Here is a 20,835-nt window from a genome sequence, read left to right on the forward strand (position 1 = left end):
TTTTAACCTTCTGAGTTCCTGCCTCTACTGGGATTATGGGTGTGTACCACAGGAGTGGTTTTCTGTAGTGCTGAGGCTGGACTCTAGGCTTTGAGCATGCTAGGCAAAGACTCTGCCTACCCAAGCTACATCTTCAACCCCATTTCATTATTTACTTAGTTGCTCATCTACTCCCTCTTTTGGCCCATAAAAAAGAACTGGCTGGTTAAAAGGCACAGAATAAAAGGTGGGGTGCCTGTCTAAGGTAAGCAGTAAGAACAGCTGGCCGGACTCGGAGGCAAGCTCATGGAGATTTCTGTCATGGGATGTCCAGTTGCCACCCATGGGCTACAAGTTTCCATCCAAGGGGAATGAGAAAAACAGTCAAGGGGAAGGTACAGGTCAGGAAAGAGCCCCCTTTTTAATGCACAGACTGGGGGAGTGGGGAGAGCCCAGCCAGACCTCAGGGGCTGACCGTCACCTGCTGCTGAGTTTTCCCAGTGTGACCCTAACCCTGTTTGAGTCTATCAGGCTGTGCATTTTAGGAAGGATTAAGAATTTAAGACTGAACTGGAAACGGGCCTTGACCACAGGGTTGGTCAGTTGTAGAAGTGGAAGAGAATGTAACTCAAGCCCACGTCTGAGTGCTGAAAGCTCATCCGATGAGGCAGTAGGGGACACAATAGGTGTCCGCGCTGGCTAGTTTCATGCCAACTTGACCCAAGCTGGAGTTATCTGAAGGGAGGGAATCGCAACTGAGAAAACGCCTCTGAAGATAGAGCTGTAGGCAAGCCTGTGGGGATTTTCTTAATTTAGTGATTGATGGGGGAGAGCCCAGCCCAATTGTGAGTACAGCCTTCCCTGGGCTGGAGGTCCTGGTTCTATAAGAAAGCAGGCTGAGCAAGCCATGGGGAGCAAGCCAGTAAGCAGCAATTCTCCATGGCCTCGGCATCAGTTCCTGCCTCCAGGGACTTGACGGATCATTACCTGGAAGTGTAAGCTGAAACAAACCTTCCCTCCCCAAGTTGCTTTGGTCATGGTGCCTCATCACAGCCCCAGGAACCCTAACTATGAGAGTGTCTCCTCCCCTCCTTTCTTAGTCAGGCACAAGCCCAGCTGAAGTCCAGGGACGGCCGTTCCTTTCACCCCGACAGCTTGCCTGTGCTTGGCGCTCTGAAGATCTAATTTCCCCCTGTGTTTGCAGGATGAACGCTGCTGAGTGCAGCCCGGGGTTTTGCAATGTGGAATATTACAAGGGCTTTTTGCGGCAAGCCAGCCCGGGCCTTGATGACTGTTCTCTCTCTGGACAACAAATGGGAAGAAACTGCTGCTAGAGATAAAGATGAGTTTCTGGTCTTTCTAAAGAAAAAGTCCCTTCAGGGACAATGCCAGACATTGAATATGATGTTCTGAATGTATCGGTTCATCTGTTTCTGCCATGCTCTTTGCTCAGCTGTCTGGGAAGTTCTGTAGAGATGGAACAGCTGGATTTGTGCTGACAGATTCCAGACTTCACGTGCAGCTTCTGTCAGGAATACAATTGACAGGTGTTTCCCCAAGCCACAGAAAGCCATCCTGATGCATCCCAAACCCTGTCTCGTATGATTTACTATATCCAAGAAGCTGCTAATGCCCCTACTCACACAAAAGGCTTATGCATTGAAGGCTTGGTCCCCGGATGGTGGCTCACTTCGAGGTGACTGGATCATGAGTGTGCTAACTTTTCAGGTTTCTGTCACAGCAACAGAAAGCTGACCCACACTGTTCTCTGACTCCAAGACAGCAGAGCAAAGATGACCTCGATTCGGAGCACAATGTCACTGACTTGTGGTTCTTTCTCCCTAATCAGCTCTTTGTGTGAGAAGCTTCAGAAACTGGGTATTTTCTCTGTTTAACTGCTAGTAATAAAAATACCACATCCTTGTTAAGTTTATTATGGAGAAATTAAAATACATACAGAGTTGAATGATGTAATGAACTTCCGTGTACTTGGTACACAATAGTTGACTCGCAGCCAATCTTGTTTCAACACTACTTCCATCCATTTCCTCTCTCCCACGTCATCCTAGAACACATCACAGATATCATATTGCTCTGTCCATTAATGTTAGGTTAGCCTTTGTCTCTAAAATATGAACCCTTTCCTTTAACATTATGATACCAGCATTCCAATAAAATTATTCATAAGTATCCCTACATATCTTCACACATCAAAATGTATCAAGTTCATAATTGTCTCGGAAATATTTTAAGCTTTTTGTTTGAACCAAGATCCAAATAAGGCTCACACCTTCTCTCAGATGAGAACATTATTGGAAATAACATTGTTTCATATAAGAAGGCATCATTTGTGACCTCTCCAGAGGGCACCTGTGCTATTTGATGATGGAACGCCTCTTCCCAAGAGGCACGGGTTCAGAAAACAGTGATAGCTGATGGGAACTAGTTTGGCCCTAAGTTAGGTACCATCATCAGTTACAAAACACACCTGAAGTCAGGATGGACACATGCTTTAACTCGGGAGACACGGTGTAGTGATTTCAACATAAAATACATGTGAGCACTTGGTGCCCAGTGGTGGGTGGCAAAGTTTTGGAAGGTTGAGTTGTGCCACAATGGTGGAGCCCCTCAGGAGGAAGTGGGTCACTAGAGGCAGGCCTTGAGGTGTTATAGTCCAGCCTCCCTTCTTGTCTCTTCTCTGCTACGTGACCATGGATGCAGTGTGGCCAACTGACTCCCGCTCCTGCTGTCATGCCTTTCCCACAGCAAGGGGCATGTATTTCTTTGGCCAGGCATTTGATCATTGCAAGGAAAGCAACTACAGTGCACAGCCTTCCTCACCCCAGCTCCACAAGGTGCCACTCTAACATCTGGCCACTCTGAAGTACACGGCATGGCTCCTCTCTTATAATGAAGACATGCAGCATGTATTAGAAGGACTCACGTCAGAGCAGCTTGGACATCAGTGTGGTCTGAAGAAGAAAATACGATTTTTAAAAAATCTATTATTTTTATATGTATGACGGTTTGCCTGCATGTATGTATGTGCACGCCCGAGGTGCTCAGAGGTCAGGAGAGGGTACTGGATGTCCTGGAACTGGGGTCAGAGATAGTTGTGAGTCACCTCGTGAGTGCTAGGAACCAAACCTGGGTCCCCTACAAAAGCAACAAGTGCTCTTAAGTGCTAAGCCTCCAAAATCTGTTTCTTTGATCTGGCTAATTACTTTTCCTTTTACGAGCTGAATTTATCCTTTGGGCCCCGGAGGCCAGTGCCTCAGTTCACCATGTAGCAGACACAAATCGCCAGCAGGCATGCCATGATGGGTGAAGTCATTCAGAATGTCCAAACTCCTGACAGCACAGTGGAAAACAGACAGACAGACGCTTCTGATCCAGGGAAGGGCCAGCATGCTCGCTAGTCTCCAGGACAATCGAGAACTGGGTCTTCATTGCACATTCTTTGAAAATGTTGGACGAGGGTTCACAACTTGCAAGTAAAATTCAGGGACTTGCTTGAGTCAATTTAAAAGCATAATTTTACTGTGTTTTCTTATCAAACAATTTTTACTTGAGTCAACATCTGAAGTATGAGATTGAAAAAAAAAACCAGAAAGGGAAAAACCTGAAGGGGAAAAAAAAAAAGCCAGAAAGACCCTCATGGTAAGCCAGACATTCTTTCCAAGGCACAGAGCTGACACTCTCGGATTGACAGCAGAACATGTCTGTTTCCATGAAACAAAATCACAAGTGCAGAGCCTGGTTTGGAGGCCACTTCCTCTTCATCTCCACTCCTCAGGCTCAGGGAACGATGCTGGTGGCCTTCCTCAGGGCCAGGTAGCCTGTGACCACATCAGACGGCAGTCTGCGAATGTAGGAGAACTCTTCGATGGTGCTGAACCGTAGCTTGCTCTGAGGGTCTGTGTAGTTGGCCTGGGTGGGAAGCAGACAGAGGGAAGGGCAGAAAGTTGTTGGTGGGGATATTTTAAGCACAAACTTTAATCTTTTTCTACTTTACTCAGCGTAAAACACATCTTCGTTATGTTTCACTGTCACCAAGAACAGTCGACTGCTCACTTTGGCAAGGAGGAACACTCCAGGGGACAGTCTGGAGGAAGAGGAACAGCCTCATCAGATCCAAAACTCGTTTCCTAATGGTCACTTACCCCTGCCCTCCAACTCCCACCTCCTCAGAGACTCAGAACTGGTCACAGCGCTGACAGTAAGGGACAGCCGAGCGCTCAGGCCTAAGCGGACATCTCTCACCCCTCCTGAGGCTCAAGGACAGGGGCAGAGAGAAACCTAAGGCCGGGAAGGAATGCCGCCTCCTGTGGATGACGTTTCCTTTGATGATAGCAATGGAGGAAAAGGCTTGATGTGAAAAACAGTAACAAAGCCGTTTCAGAGAGCTTGTGGCTGTGCAGCAGTTAGGAGAGCGGAGCGCTCTGGTGGGGCAAGCCAGCCTCACATTCTCAGAAGGATGCAACAGGAATTTGGCTTGGATTATCTGGCTCCACAGATAAACCTATGATTCAGCCTCACTGTGGCTCCCTATGTGGCAGCCTCACTCCTACCACCACCCTGGCTGAGCTGGCCACTCCAGTTCACACCTCACACCAAGAAGGCTGCTATATAAACAATTTAGAATACCGAGGTCTTGTGGCACAGACAAAATGGTCACAAACAATAGCTGGAACAGAATGGACCCAGGAGCCAACATGCTGTGCTCTGAATAGAAAGGAGTAAGCCAAACTGAATCCCTGAGCCAGATGAGTAAAGAATATCCCACCCTCCTCTGGACTGTCCCTTGAGACTGGAAGAAAAGACAGGCTACCTGCCCACGGGGACTCAGCACACCGCTTAGGCCTTGACCCAACTTCAGGATGACAGGCAGCGTTCACAACCCCCCAGGAGTCTCTAGAACAACACTCATCATAGCTTTGTAAAATACAGGTGTGACACACACACACACACACACACACACACACACACACACACACACATCCATGCCTTCCTCCTGTGCCCAAGCAAGATGAACTAGCCTGTAATCTGAAAAAATAAAATTAAAGCATTTCACAGAGTGAAAGGATCCTTTACCAGCGTCTTCTACCTCCAAGTCTTTTGCTTCCCCCAGGAAGCCACTCAAGTTGGGAACCCTTCCAGACTTTCAAAATTTATCCCTTACTAAACAAACCAAGCCGAGAAAGTGTGTGTGTGTGTGTGTGTGTGTGTGTGTGTGTGTATGTGTATGTGTGTGTATGTGTCTTTATCATACAATCCACACCACTTGGCATCTTCTAGTCAACAATGTACCCTGGAACTTTATCCATGTTGTTTCACATGGATCCGGCTCACAGAATAACAGGAACACACTGCAGTGAAAGACTTTCATGGGACCTCCAACAACTCTGTTAGTAATCTCTCAGAAACATTTCTGCCTAAGTTCCTTGCACATCCTATTTCTCCAGGGAGCTGCATAGAAGGCAAATTGCCAAGTCATAGATTTTTGTTTGTTTGTTTGTTTGTTTGTTTTTTAAGAAGAAAAACTGCCAAACTGTCATTCAAGGGAGCTGCATCAATACTCTTCCTACTCCCAAAGAGCCGTGTATGAACACACAATTTCTTTACATCCAGGCTGAATACACAACCAAGCTTTCTCAGTCCTTCCATCTGATGGTCTTTTTCCAGCCACTAGTGAGGCTGCACACCTGCCTGATCACACATAATTCCTCTGTCACTGCCTGGCTCTTCCCCACTTCTTTGAAAGGACTGTCTGTCAGTGGTTTGGGAGTAGGGTTTTTTATATGTCCTTAATTCCTATATTCAGAGCTGAGGTAGTGTGTGTGTGTGTGTGTGTGTGTGTGTGTGTGTGTGTGTGTGTGTGGCAAGACCTCTGCTGATGCCCCAGAGACCTGGAATAATGTCCTTCAGAACGATGCTATGCCTTTTCACAGGTGAGAAGCACCGTAGCAGCTCACAGCGGCTAGCCGTGGTTGAGGGGAAAGTGGGCATGCCAAGGGCCCGGCTTCTGAGTCTGTTCATAAACCATGACTCTAGCTGCTCAAAATGACACTGGGCCAGATTCCCACTGCAGGACCCAACAGTGACGGGGTCACACCAGCTTTCCTGCCCCAGACAACCACTGAAATGAGCGAAGTACACATCCAACAGGCAAGACCAATGACCGAGAAAACAGCAGTCACGGGAAGGCAGGAAGTAACTCTAGTAAAAAGCTGTGGGATCAGATGGCTAGACGGACATACTCAACCCGGTGACAAAAAGCTGGAAATAGAATAAACAAAAAAGTTCTTTAAAAAATTTGTTTCTCTAAGAGATAACCAAAGCAAGAAGGAATAGCAGCCTATTTTGTGTTATCTTACACACAGTAAACATGGCAACCAAGAACAAGAATGCACTGGAAAGGGATTAGTACAAGAGCTTCTCACTCCAGACACTCCAGACACTCCATACACTCCAGTGTAGTGCTGTAAATAAACTCATAGTGTGGTAAGAGGAGCATTAGGTCTGGGGGGGCAACCACTCAGCCTTTTTAAAGCCTTTTATTTATAAATAAAAATTAAACGCCCAGTTAGCCTGGTAGCCTCGTGAGGAAAGCACGTAACAGTTCCGTAGCGGAGCATTCTACAGAATCTGACCAGCAGCCAGCTGTGGCGGCATCCGCCTTTAACCCAGCACTTATGCGGCTGAGTTATGCCAGGATCACGTGAGCTCAGGAGTTCAGGACTAGCTAGAGAAGTACAGCCAGAGGACTACCTGTCTCAAAACAACACAAACAAAATCCTGTGACAGAGTTGCCAAAAACAAGGAAAATTTGAGAAACTGCCAAAGAGTTAAGAGTGGTCTAAAGAGTTATGACAACTAAATATGATATGGTAGCCTAGACAAGACAGGACACTAGGCTTGGGCAAAATCTGAGGGAATTTAGCTTTTGTCTTCACCTCCCTCCTCTTCCCAGCCTGCCCTTCTCGCTCCCGCTCCTTCTCCTTCTCAGCTGGTGGTACTGAGGACCCAACCACCCTATGCACGTGAGGCAAAGCTTATCACTGGGCTACACCTGGCCCCAAACTAGGAGAAGTGAAATAAACTGTGGTAACAAGGCCATCTCTAATGGGTCACTAATCATAACAAATGCACCACAGACGTTAATAAGAGAATGAGCGAAATCTGGAGCCTGTGAGAACACCCCCCCTCCCCCCCAAGAGCCTCTCAGTTTTACTGTAACCTAAAACTGTTCCAAAGTGTTTAAAAGTGCCGAATTAGACCGAAAGACAACCAAAACAAGGAATAAAGGCACACAGACGTAACAAAGAAAACAGATTAAATTCACCCACGTTTCGGAATATTTATTTAACTATGTAAAGATGTGTTTCATTTGTTCAATTATGGAAAGATGTGTTGCTGTTTTACCTTGTCTGCCTAAGGTACCTGTTTGGTCTAATAAAAAGCTGAACAGCCAATAGTGAGGGAGGAGGTATAGGGGGAATTCTGGGAAAGGAGAGTAAGCAGCAGGAGGAATTTAGGCTTGGAAAGAAAGGAAGAAAGAAAAGGAGACAATGGGGGCCAGACAGACAGACATGGAGGAGGCAGGACATACAGAATGATGTATGTATGAAAGAAAGGTAACAAGCCCCGAGGTAAAACACAGATGAAGAGAAACAGGATAAATTAGGTTAAAAGAGCTAGTAGGGCAAGCCTAAGCTAAGGTCAAGCATTCATAATTAATAATAAGCCTCTCTGTCTTTATTTGGGAGCTGGTTGGCAGCCCAAAGAAAATTCCAACTACACACCCACAGTTGTGGTCACTGAAATGTGAACCACATAAAGCTATCATCTGGAGTCACACTGTCAGCTGGGTACAAAGCAAGACCCTCTCTAGAAGAAACTCACTGTAGACACAAAGATACAGACAAAGGCCACACACTCATGAGAGAGATGCCATGCAAACCTGCACACAAAGAAAGCTGGAATGGTGTTCTCGTTCATTCTGGGCTGCTACCCAAAAACACCTGGATGCTTCATAAAGAAATGAGGCTTACGGTGCTGGAGAGACGGCTCAAAGGTTAGGAGCACCTGCCAGGTATCCAGCTCCAGGGTTTCTCAGAGGGCACCAAGCACAGATGGTGCACATACATACATGCAGGCAAAACACCTTTACGTGTGTGTGTGTGTGTGTGTGTGTGTGTGTGTGTGTGTGTGTGTGTGTTTTAAAGAAGAAAAGAGACTTAGTTAGCTCTCAGTGTTGGCATCCTGGTGAGGGCCCTACCTGGCTGCATTTCACCATGGTGTGACGAGAACCGGCCACGCACAGGAAAGGCACACGTGCAAGCCAAGAGAGATGAAAAAGGGGCTCTTTTCGTGACAGCCCTCTCCTGCAGAAACCAGTCCATTCCTGTTGGATCTGACCCAGATGTGATCCATTTTTAAGAAGCATCATTAGTTCAGCAGGCCCACCTCTTACTGGCTCAACACCACCATACTGGGGCCCAAGTTCACAGCAAATGGGCCTTCTGGAGAAGAAACACCCTAACCCAAGCATGCAGCTATAGGAATTCAGAGCGAACAATAAAAAGGACGAGGAGCTGAGAGAGGAGACTACACAGTGGCCGAAGCAGCAGCTTTCCTGGTATAATGTATAGAATCAATCCGGCCAGTTCGTGACAGATGGCGGAGTCAGTTATCCTCATTAAACTGCAAAGCATCGAAATGGCATCCAGTCAATTCTAGAAGTAGTATGCTTCACCATTTCTATAATTTGCAGGAAAACCTCACTTTTCAAATTTACAAGAGATGAAGAAGGATGAGGGTGAGCTGGAATTTCTCTGCAGGTTCGGCAGGCACTCTCTGTTTGGCCAGAGTGGAAGCAGGCTCTCAATGCCCAGGTATCAGCATTTGCCTCAATCCCAGCCCTCCAGCTCTGCTGGAGAAGCATTGGAGGGGTCATGGCGGTGGGCTAGAGAGGACCACAGAGGACCTGACCCACAGAGACCACATGGAGAGAGGGCTTCCGGCTCTTTTAGATATGTGGGTTACATACACTGCTTCACTTGAGAAAAGGCTTAGAAATTTGTGTTTGTGTGTTCAGACTTAAAGATTCACTCGATGGTGTTGGGCATGCTAGGCAGGTGCTCTACACTGAGCTACATCATCAGCCCAGAATATTTTTTTAAAAGTACCACCAACTGTGTGAAATTAGTATTTTAAAACCTTAAGAGTAAATATAGAAATGGCTGTTTTATTCATGTTGTCTCATACAGTTAACTATCAGGGAAAAAAAAGAAGTGAAAATTCTGTCTTGTTTTCTGACGCAATGGCCTCTCCAGACTACCCACACAGACACTCAGGTCACAGCCTGAACTCCAGGCAAGACCAACAGTTTAGACACACATGACTGTGAAATCTTATATTTAATACGAACGTAGACAGATGTAATTATACTCACAAGGAGGCCTGAAACATCAGAATACTTCTTAGCCGGCTTAAAGGATGGGGGAGCATCAATACTAAAGTCTAAAAGGAAGAAAAAAAAAGAGATGACCAAATAACCTTCAAAATATCCTAATTCCTTCTCCTTTATTCTAAGCTAACATCTGACAATGGTCCTGAAGTTTTCCTTTGTGATTACAGAAGCCTCCAGGGACTAACCAGGGAAGCAAGGGAGGTGTCTCAAAAACAGCACAGTATGTCACCGACTAAGTGCAGGCCTCAGCTAGGGTCCTGCCCTGCCGCCAGAGACAAGCTCCCCCAGTGGAACTGCCAGGTCCGTCTACCCGCAGGCTATTTCACAGTCTCCAGCTGAAATGGGCTCCTGGTGATGAGAGGCCACACAGCCACTAACTGGATCCACACACCCAGGCTCAAGTGGTCCACACCCAGATGACTAACTTGTCACCATCTGAGTCACCCCATGAAAGACGCACAGCAGGACAGGAGGTGGAGAGATCCTGGAACCTCAAGTTTCCAGGGTAGTTGAGCAGAACATCTAACGGGTCTTGCCCAGGTCTGGACATATTACAGCAGGAGGTACTTACTCAGAGAGTAAGTGTGTGGCCTCTGAGCTGCTTGCTGGAGATTCTCCCGAATCTCACATTACAGGTGGGCTACGTTGTTTGTGAACACAAATTTAAAGAGCAGATCTTTCAATGAGAGGTCCAATAGGAACATCACCGTTATCACAGTGGGACCTACTTCTCCAGACTGAAATTGTAGTAAACGACTTAGTGACATTTGAATGGCTGTAGTAAACTACACACCCGTGACAACACAAACAAACAGACTCAGTGAAAAGGGAACTGCATGCAGAATATCCCTGGCTGGGTGCCACTGTACAGTTCTCGGGCTGAGAACATTTTCCCTGCAATAACACAAACACGAGCAAATAACGTAGGCTTGTTGTAAGAAGTTCCCGTCTGCATTACAAACATAGGGAGGGCTCTAGACAGCTCACAGTTAGGATCGTTCAGTTGCCACGGCAACGCCCTTTCAGCAGTGAGGATCTGTTTGAGGTTCTTCCAGGTTCTGTTCTTCTTGCCAGCTACTGCGCCGCCGTGGCCAGAGTGCTGGAATTAAAAGTGGGTTCGAGGAGAAGAGTCAGTGGAAGGTGCGCCGGGGAAACCTGACGCCATGCCCGTGAGAGTGGCCGGCACCTCTCAGTCTGTGAGCAACTCTGTCTGTGCTGCTGAGACCTTTGAAAAGACCTCACTGTACACTTCAATCTTTGTTAAAAGAACATGGTTTTTGGCTATTCATAGTGGAGGCAGAATTGGGAATTCAAGGCCAGCTTCAGTTACAGGATGAGTATGAGGCCAGCCTGGGCTATAAGAGACCCTAAAAAACAAATAAACAAAACTATAAATAAGCAAACAGAGAACATAGTTCGGGGGCTGTCTAAACCCACGAGTTTGCTGGTGATAGAACAGAAATAAATGGCTATTTTTCAGCATGCACACAGGAAAGCAAATTCTTCGCTGGGTTCCACCTGGCTGAATTCTCTTATGATCTCATCCCTTTAAAATAAGTTTACCACCAAGTTGGATTTCGTCTCGAGATTACATCCCTAAATCCCTCTCGGAGGGTGTGTCTGTCACCCTGCCTCCTAATCACTAGTGGGCCTGGAAAACCCAAACAGGCTTCAATCATGGTATGGCAAGCCTTCTGGAAATTTCTTTTTGTGCTATAAAGATTAAAAAGCGAAATGGAAAAGACTACTAACACATCTGCAGACCCTGGTTACAATGGATTGCCAAGACTCATTAATTAAAAAAAATAAACCTTTAAGGGTATAATTTGGGTCACTAAAGCTGATTATTTAATATAGCCCTCGTGAATGAAAAGTATTTAGAGGAATTAGTGAGGGGTGCTCCTATTTTAGTTAACTATTTCAAACTTCTTTTAAAATTTAAGGCCAATAAAAAGCGTAGGGAAACAATCATGGAAAAGATGTATCCTCAAAGTTCTATCCTCTGGGGAATTCTGAAAGGGCCTGGCGCACTGGGAGATCACGAAGAGCCTTTCCAGTCCCGTCCCATATTCCCCCACCCCTCCACTCCCCACCCACCCCACTCCCCCATCCCCCCATCCCCACCCCCCACCTTCCTACCCCGGTGGGGGATGGCAAATGGAACTGAGGGAGAAGGGGATTTCAGATCCACCTCAGGCCCAGCTACGTCGCAGGCCGAGGTACAGCTGTCCACCTCTGTATTTGTATAAGACCTAACATGCTTACCACGAAGTTGGGATCCTTAAATGGCAGTGGTTTGGCAGCTTTTTCCACGGGCCCCGAACTAAAATCAGAGGACGCCATTTTATTCTCACTCATGGCTTCAATGCTGACACCCTTAAAACACAGAAAGAAAGGAAAAAAAAAACATCTTTGAAGCCAGATGGGCTCCTCATGTCTGCTCTCAACAAGACAGACACGCAGGGTCCAGGGCTCCAGCAGGTAGCCTGCCCCGGAGGCTGGGAACACGGTCTGTGTAAGCAAGAAGCACTGCAGACACAGCGGGACCCCAGGTGCCAGGCTTCCTGGTTCCCCTAGTGCCAAGCTCAGGGACGGCTGTCCTATTGCAGCTGTCTCATTAATTCTGACAGCTGCTACGGAGGTGCGACTCCCCCATCTTACAGAAAACTGAGGCACAGGAGGACTGGTTCAAGGCTACACAGCACACAAGTTTTCAATTTAAATTTATTCCATGATGCCACATAGTCCTTGTATCTTGATGATCTTGTCAACTGTGTCTTGAAATAGGAAGGCTAGCCTTAGAGTCTGGACCTCAAGGGTCTAACGTGGTCAGAAAACCCAGGCTGGAGCTAGTCTGCATTTGGGGACAAGGGGTCATGGGAAGTCTGAAAAAGGAGAGGAAGCTGGAAGGACGTGGGCCCACTGGCTGTAGCTAGAACACAGTGTCCCATCAAACAGCTTTAAAACAAACCTTTACACTAACAACCACAAGAGAAAAGAGGCAGAAGGAAGAATGATGTCTGACTTGTAAACCAATTCCAAAACAAACATTTTAGGAACAGAGGCATTGTCTCTGCAGAGTGAAATGTCAGGTAGAGGTTCGCTGAGTTTCCACTATTGACACTGGTACAACCAAATCCTTTCCAAGACACCGAATACACCCACCATTCCAGAACACTCTTTTGTCCCTTCTTGAACAATCCCTTCCAGTCCCAAGGGCAACAGAGGTTCTGATTCTTCTACATCACTTCCACTTCTTCCAGAACTTCTTCCAAGAGAAATCTGACCGTATGTGGCTTGTACCTAGCCTCTTTAGGTCAGAACGGAGTTTTGGTGCCTTCATATAGCTCAGTGGTTAGCTTCACCAATTCCCCTCTTTCTCAGCAGAGTAGAATTCACTACATGGATGTGTTAAAACCTATTTATCCATTTTTCTGTTGAACATTTGGTCTGTTTTCAGTGTTTAATTATAAACAGGGCTGTCATACATGTGCACCTACCTTCCCTACCATGAGTTACTTTTTGTCATGGTGCTTATCACAGAAACAGAAATCAAACTAGTCCAGGCATGGTGACATACGCTTTCAATCTCAGCACTTGGGAGGCAGAAGCAGGCAAATCTCTGTGAGTCTGAGACCAGCCTGGTCTACATAACAGGTGTGTTATGTAAGCTACATAGTGAGATCCTGTCTCAAACAAAACCTCCCCCAAAAGAAAGACATCAAACCAGAACAGCTGCCATGTTCTCATTTCTGTTGGGTGCTTAGCTAGGAGTGAAGACTGTGTTCCTGAGAAAGTGCACGTGTAACTCTATAAGGTGTGCATGTGTGCGTGCATGAGTGTGTGTGTGTGTGTGTGTGTGTGTGTGTGTGTGTGTGTGTGCGCGCACCCTCTCTGTGATATGTCTGACAGGAATGGAATGGGAAGAAAGGGCCATTCACTGTCACAACAGATCTCAGAAAGGTCTCTCCTCAAACACCTTCCCAAACTCCTCTCCAGGGTCTCCGCATGGGCCTGGACTCCTCTGCTCTGCTCACACTACTCCTTAGTGTGGACTGTTCCCCCGTCATCCTCCATCACTCCAATCTTCCCAGCATTAGGCAAAACTTTAAGCCTTAAAAAACTCACACTGAAGCTGAGAGGTGGTGGCAGCGCACGCCTTTAATCCCAGCACTCGAGAGGCCGAGGCAGGCGGATCTCTGAGTTTGAAGCAAGCCTGGTCTACAGAGCAAATTCCAGGATGGCCAGGGCTACACAGAGACCCTGTCTCAAAAAACCAAAACAAGAAAGTGACCCCGAAATCGATCTTACATTTCTCTGTTTATTTGTGAGTACATGAAAGTGCATGTGCACCCTACACCAGCACTTCTCACCGAGCCGTGCCCCTGAAATCCATGTTTGAAGAGGCTGTGATCCAGGGCAGAAGGAGAAAGGACAAGCTGCTAATTAGAGGCAAGTGGAGGATCTCAGGAGGCCTGCCAGGCAGGAGGAAGGAGGTCATCTGGGATGAACAAGCTGAAAAGCTAAGGAAGCAAAGGGGCTAAAGAGAAAAACAACAACAACAAAACAAACAAACAAAAAACAAAACAAGGCCTTAACACCTCTGACGATGACAGCAACAAGAGTGCCGTGGACAGAGTGTGGCCACGTCCACGGCCCCATCCTCCAGGGGCAATGCTATTTCCTGAGATGGGGGTGGGTGGAGTGTCTCCAGAGCCCCTGTGAAAGGCACTCACTGCAGCAAGTCAGTGTGGATGAGACAGGTAGATGTAAAGTTCTTCCAGGGAGAGGTCACCCCATAAAACAAAGTGCTTCTGCTGACTGTCATGGGGGTGTGGGTGGCCACAGCTTGCTGTTCCGGGCAGCAGCCTAGGGAAGCGTCCAGGAGGGAATGACAGTCTGGGAATTAGCTCTGTGGTAGAGCACTTGCTCTGTACTACGAAAGGACTACTGCTTCTCCAACAGTGGAGGGTTCTATGCCATCTCTAGCTGGATAAACCCAGGAGTCATACTGGTTTCTGTTTGCCTTTCCTTTTAAACCCCACTCCCATGTTACTCCACCCTTATTTCTCCGTTCCTCTCATTCAGTCTCCGAGTCAGTACTGAGTCAGGATGACAGGAAGGCCTTTAGTCAGAGGGAAAATCAAGTCTACGATGCTCTGCGGTAATGAAGTAAGATACACGATGATGATCTACGCTTTCCATGTTGTGAAAGTACCGCTAACACTAAGAGACTTAAGAGATGGGATATCCAGCCCCGAGACACGAAAGGCCCAAGACAGATGGGACAGTAATGCCTAGAACTAAGGGCTATGCCCTCTTCCTAGTACTAAAGAAGATGATGTGAGTCCCAGGGTAGAGATACTACTCTTTCTGTAACACACTGGAGTCTGCTAGGCCCAGGGGCTCCACCCACCTCGACTGAACTGCAGAATCCAAACAAATGGCTTCTGCCAACAGCAGCCCTCATAGCTGGGACTCAGACTTCAGGACAACCTTGTCTTCTCCTGTGGTGTTTTTGTTTTGTTTTGTTTTCTGAGACAGGGTTTCTCCGTGTAGCTTTGGAGCCTGTCCTAGAACTCACTCTGTAGACCAGGCTGGCCTTGAACTCACAGGGACCTGCCTGCCTCTGCCTTCCAAGTGCTGGGATTAAAGGCGTGCGCCACCACGGCCCGGTATGGTGTTTTTAAAAGAAAGGGGATGGTGGTTTTTGTCATCATTTAAGAACCAAACATAGCAGCCTGGGGGTGGTGGTTCACAACTTTAATCCCAAGCACTCAGGAGGCAGAGGCATTTGGACTCTGTGAGTTCAAGGGCAGCCTGGTCTATAGAGTTCTAGTACAGCCAGGGATACACAGAGAAACTCTGTCTCTAAAAACAAAACAACAACAAAAAACCAACCAAACAAAAAGAATCAAACACAGAAACATCTACTAGTAATCTGGACTAAGAAGCCCAGCCTGGGGTACATAGTGAATTTACAGTCAGCCTAGGCTATACAGCAAGACTGTCTCAAAAGGCTGGAAAAAAAGAAAAGAAAGAAATGTTTACTCAGCCCAGGTGTGTGGCAGTACATACCTGTAATACCAGGCATGAGGAGGCTGAGGCAGGAAGACTGCCATAAGACCAGTCTGGGCTACACAGTGATTTCCAGGCCAGCAAGGTCTACATAGCTAGAAGATTCTGTCTCAAACCAAATCAAACCAAAAGTGGTCCACAAAGAGCAGGGCATGGTAAAACAGGTCTTTAATCCCAGCACTGGGAGGCAGATGGATCTCTGTGAATTCAAGGCTAGCCTGGTCTATATACCACAAGTTCTAGGTCCAGCAGGGGCTGTTGAGACTGTGAATTAAGAAACAAAAAGAGAAACACAAAGAAACAAAAACTCATCCTAATGTAGTGACTACATTGTTTGGTCTCGGTAAAATGAACATTAAATCACATCATGGATGACAAGAGAATACACACGATACAGCTCAAGAAGATTCAAATCAGGAGTATATAACGGAGCTGGGCATGATAGTGCATGCCTGTAACCTCAACATTCAGGAGCCTGAAACAGGAGGGTCAGCAATTTGAGGCCAACTTGCGAACATACTGAGTTCTAAGCCAGCCTGAGAAACACGAGGTCCTGTTTCAAAAAACAAACAACAACCAAAAAACCCAACAAAACAAACATACAAGCAGGCGTGGAGCACTCAGACAGGCGATCTACTGAGTTCCCGGCTGGCTTTGCCTCACAGCAAGTTCCACGACAGCCGGGACTACACAGAGACCCTGTTTCGGGGAGGGCGGGGTGGTACATAAGCAAAGCTAATTGAGGAAGGAGATGTCAGAAGCGCAGTTACTTCTGGCAGGGAGGAAAGAGCCCAGTGACAGAATTGTAAGGCTGAGACATGAGGACAAGATCAGCAGGAATTCTCTGGGCCTCTCAGGAATGCTCTTATCTGGAGACTGTCCATGGTTTGTGTGTTTCACTGCATGCAAACATAGGAACCCAATAAAATGCTAAAAAGGGGTGGAGGGGTGCTAATTACCAACAGAGTTGCTGGGCAAACGACACACAAGCTGAGGAGCATAACCATCCTTGTAAAGTGCTCAGGAGTGGGAAAAGCACGATCACAGCCAAACCACTGCTGGTCTCCCCTAGTTGTAGTGAAGTCTGTTGTGACAACCCGCTGTGCTCAGCACTTTCGTCATGGACCTCCACCTCTGTCTGTCTGTCTGTCTGTCTGTCTTTCTTTCTTTCTGGCTTGTCGAAACAGGGTTTCTGTGTAGTCAGTTCCCCTGGCTGTCCTGAAACTCACAGAGATCAGCCTGCCTCTGCCTCCAGGGTGCTGGGAGTGAAGACATGCGCCACCACCGCCCGCCCGGCTTGACCTCAACCTCTTAACCTCCAGATTTAGCACATGTAAGAAGGAAGCCGCCGGTCTCAATCATCTTTGCATTCCCCCACGTTCTCAATCGGGGATCGGCGGGATAGGCTATGGGTAACCCGCAAACTTCCCTTGCAGAGACACAGAAAACAAGTCCTGACAGAACTGGGCGGCCCTTCTACTGAACCGATTACAACCTCACACTTTACTCTGTGACGCGGGTGATTTTTTTTTTTTTAAACCAAAGCCGTAGGTCCAACCTATGACTCAAGAATACTAACTTCCACCAGGAATTACCACGCGCCTCTGCGGGAACCCAGCCTCACCACCCCACTGCCACCACCCGGCTGGACTGCGCACGCGCCCCAGCCTCCGCCCCGCCCCAGCCTCCGCCCCGCGCAAGCGTCCTCGGCGCCTCTCGAGCCTGCGCATGCGCCCTCGTCCCCGGGCGGCGCGGACCGTGTACCTGAGCGAAGCCGGAGGCGGACAGCTTTTTCTTCTTACTGGCGCCGTATCCCCCTCCGCTGCCGTTGTGGGAAGGGCTGGCTGGCCTCTTCTTGCTGTTCCTGGCTATGGTGGGGGTAGAAGTGGCAGCCACGATTGGAATTTGAGCCGCCATCCTGCCCGCGGTCGGCCCGCGGCTCCCCGCCCCCACCCCTTCTCAGGCGGCCCTGGGACTTCCGGCTGGAGGTTACTTCCGTGTTGATGCTCCCGGAGCTTTACGGACTCCTCTCCCTGGCTGCTCCTAGGAGGCGGGGCTCGGAAGTGTTTCTTCCGGGTCGGAAGGGGTCGAGCTGGGGCTGCGGTTGACAGTGTGATCCTGGGTCTGGGCACCTTCCTGGAGGGCTCCAGTGAGCCTCTGATCTTTTAGTAACTATTAATTTTTTTTCTTGGTTTTTAGACAGGGTCACCCTGTGTGTAGCTCTGGCTGTCCTCAATTCTCTGTGTAGACCAGGCTGGCCACAAACTGATGTAGCCGAGGTTGTCTTTGAATTCTCCGCCTCCCAAATGCCAGGATTACAGGCAGATGCCCCAATGTCCATCTCGATGGGTGTAAGAATAAAGGAAGTTAAATATCAGTGCACTAACATTAACGAGCTATTTGCTTGGTCTTATTTCTTAGCTGTGCTGAAGTTTATGTATATCTACTGCACAAGAGACTAGAAAGGTAGAGTGTTCTTCAGTCTTTTTTTTTTTTTTTTTTTTTACCAAGACCACTTGTTGCCAAGCAAGTGATATTCCTGACCTTCTCCACTCTCCTCTCCAAGTGCCTGTCAACAGACAAAATCTTATGTACAGATGTCAGGGAGGTCGCAGATTTAAATTGAGGAATCTCAATACTCCACACCTTGTTTTTTGCCTCATACTGCACTGTATTTCTCCAGAGCCTTTATGGCATCATCTAACATAATGCTAGGCAATACATGTCTTTTGGCTAGGATATAATAACATAATAATAAGGTGACCGCCACCTGTGTCTATCGACTGGGGATAAATATATCTGTCCCCAGTTACAGTGACTTGCAAGTCATTGATGCATTATAATTATGTTTGAGTGAAGTAAAGAATAAAGGGGTGAATCCCTACAAGTTGGCGGCTAAAGCAGCAATACAAATCAATGTTTGAAACAGGCTGTAGACTGATGCAGAGGGGAAGGAGCAGTTAAGGGAACAAGGAACTGACAATACTGTTACTGACGCCTCCTCTGGTGTTGAAATGTTTCCTGCACCAGATCTCCTCCCCTCTCCTCATCTAAATCTGTTTTCCTTATTCCTTGTCTCAAGGACTCATGCCTCCAACCAGCAGTCACTGAAGCAAACCTCTTATTCCAGCCACCTCTTCAGCTTAATTCTTATCTTCACTGTTCCTGTCTCAGTGACTCAATCTCCCATGTGATGCCTGTAACTGTCTCCAAATGGAAGTCTGAGTTGTCATCCTTTCCTAATCTACCCTTGGCTCCCAGGCCCTCACTTCCACTGGCTGCTAGAACGGGCTTTTAAATCTAACTGTAGCACTTAACTTTCTTATATACAGGACCCCTTTATCCTCTAGATAAAAAACAGATAACTTTTTAGTTTGGCACGTTAAGTCCTTAATTACTGAGGCTTAGCCCTCTTCTTTTGTTCAATTTCCAACAACAAATTCTTTGTGCCCCTGCCAGGGACAAATTCTATTTCCTAGAATATTCTGGTCTCTGGACTGATACTTTTGTTTCCATTGTTTCCTTTCCTGAAAATGCCTAGCTCCTGGCCTGGTGACTATCCATCTTTTTTTCTCAGTTCAAATTGTATTCCTAACAAGCAGCTGATGTACCCTATTCCCTTTGCCCCTCACCTGAATTCTGTGGATGTGTCTCCAAGGACATTGAACATAGGGCATCCTATTCACCTGCTTCTTATAGTGTTTACTGGGTTCAAATATAAAGGAGTCAGACAAGTGGATGTACCATCATTTGGCTTCCAGTTACCAAATTCAATCTTGATCTCACTGATTGCTTTCTTCCTGAAGCTCTCCCCTTGGTTTCTAAAATGTCACCATCCTCTTATTTTCCTTCTAAAGTCCCATTGTCTCTTTGTGACAGTTGTCTTGATGTCTAAGGCCCTTGACTCTTCCAAGCCTATACATTCCCAGCCATTCCAATAACTCCAAGGGCCTGAGATGCCAGCTCCCTTATGAGCTGTCATCCTTGCTTCCAATTCTGGTGCCTGTGGCCGAATCATTGCATTCAATTCCAGATGACAGACTGCATTCAGATCATGCTCCCTAACTGAAACCCTCCGCTGTCTTCTTTCAGTCCCTAGAAAGAAGCTCATGGTCCATCAGCAGAGAGACCTGCCATTTCTGCAGACTTGCCTCCTCCTCAGGTCTCTTTACTCCCCTCAGTTTCCATTTTTGTCAATTCCAGCAACCAGCTGTGTTCCTCTCTCCAGGCTTAGACACATCACTCCTCCTGAATGGACATTACCTTTTCTTCTACTTCTACCCTCCAATAGTCCTGGTAACTTCACCCTTTCGTTCTTGGTTGACACTGGCTCATTTTTAGCTTTCACCATCCTTCTGATCCTGTGTCACCACAGATCTTGGTCACCCAGTATTGTACCCAGAGTCCCCCGAAGACTACCAAGAGAACAAACCCAATGCAAAAGCAAAGAGTCTTTTTATTGTTGTGAATTAACCCGAGCCTCTCCATCCGTCCATCTGACACGGCAGCTGAGCAGGAGAGACCCTGAGTAGCAATCAAGCAGGGTTTTTATAATGGTTAGGGTAGGGGATCTAGGGAAATTCCAACTCCATATATAGTTACGAGCTCAGAATTGGTGCTTACTTCAGGTTAGAGATGCTTGGTTTGAACTGATTTGAGGGCTGCAGCTACAAGGAAATTGCCATGTCCTCTAGCAATCTATGTTGCCAGCAGACCCATTTCCTCTGATAGTTAGACATCCCATTTTTATCTGCAGGAAACTCATTCCCTCTGACAGCTATGGTATACAATCTACAACAGCAGAAAACATCCCACAGGACATATGTGTTGCTTTGTTTATTATGCCAGTTATGTTATATCAGATCCTTTAGGTTCTGGCAGGAAATGTCTGGTGTGCAGCCCCTAATTGTCTGGGTCTAGGGACAGCACATCTTCTGATGAGTTTCCTAGGGCCCAAGAGCGGAGGGGCAGCACATCCTTTGATGGGTTTCCCAGGGCCTGCTGCCCACAGTCTGACCCTTCTCTAAGATGGCTGCAGTCCTGTCATCCTCTCACCAGGCCCTGTTGATTACCCTTTATACACTACTTCGGGAGGGTGGAGATTAGAAGGCGCAAGAAGACTACCAGTTCCTGTTCTTGGGAGCCCCAATCTAGTAGGGAAGGAGAGATTCTGTCTTCCCAGCTGGATGTAGCTGCCTGTGTGAGGTTGTAAGAGTCATAAGTGTTAAGCAGCATCAACAGATGGTGGCAATAAAGAGCATGAGCAGAGAGCTGGAGGACATCTACATAAGGTACAAAGGCTT

General features: G+C 47.2%; 1 protein-coding gene across 1 annotated transcript; it reads right to left on the minus strand.

Annotated features, from left to right (window-relative positions):
• Nucleotides 1–1,884: 1,884 nt before the first annotated feature.
• On the minus strand, nucleotides 1,885–17,499 carry Ino80c (INO80 complex subunit C). Its single transcript, XM_059246434.1, has 5 exons — nucleotides 17,297–17,499; nucleotides 11,720–11,830; nucleotides 10,442–10,553; nucleotides 9,437–9,504; nucleotides 1,885–3,909 (listed from the first exon to the last, which is right to left on the minus strand). The coding sequence occupies exons 1-5, from the start codon at nucleotides 17,447–17,449 to the stop codon at nucleotides 3,778–3,780; spliced, it is 576 nt and encodes a 191-aa protein (XP_059102417.1). The 5' UTR covers nucleotides 17,450–17,499; the 3' UTR covers nucleotides 1,885–3,777.
• Between the last annotated feature and the right edge of the window lie 3,336 nt (nucleotides 17,500–20,835).

This window comes from Peromyscus eremicus, chromosome 19 (genome assembly GCF_949786415.1).
Source record: "Peromyscus eremicus chromosome 19, PerEre_H2_v1, whole genome shotgun sequence".
Taxonomy (NCBI): domain Eukaryota; kingdom Metazoa; phylum Chordata; class Mammalia; order Rodentia; family Cricetidae; genus Peromyscus; species Peromyscus eremicus.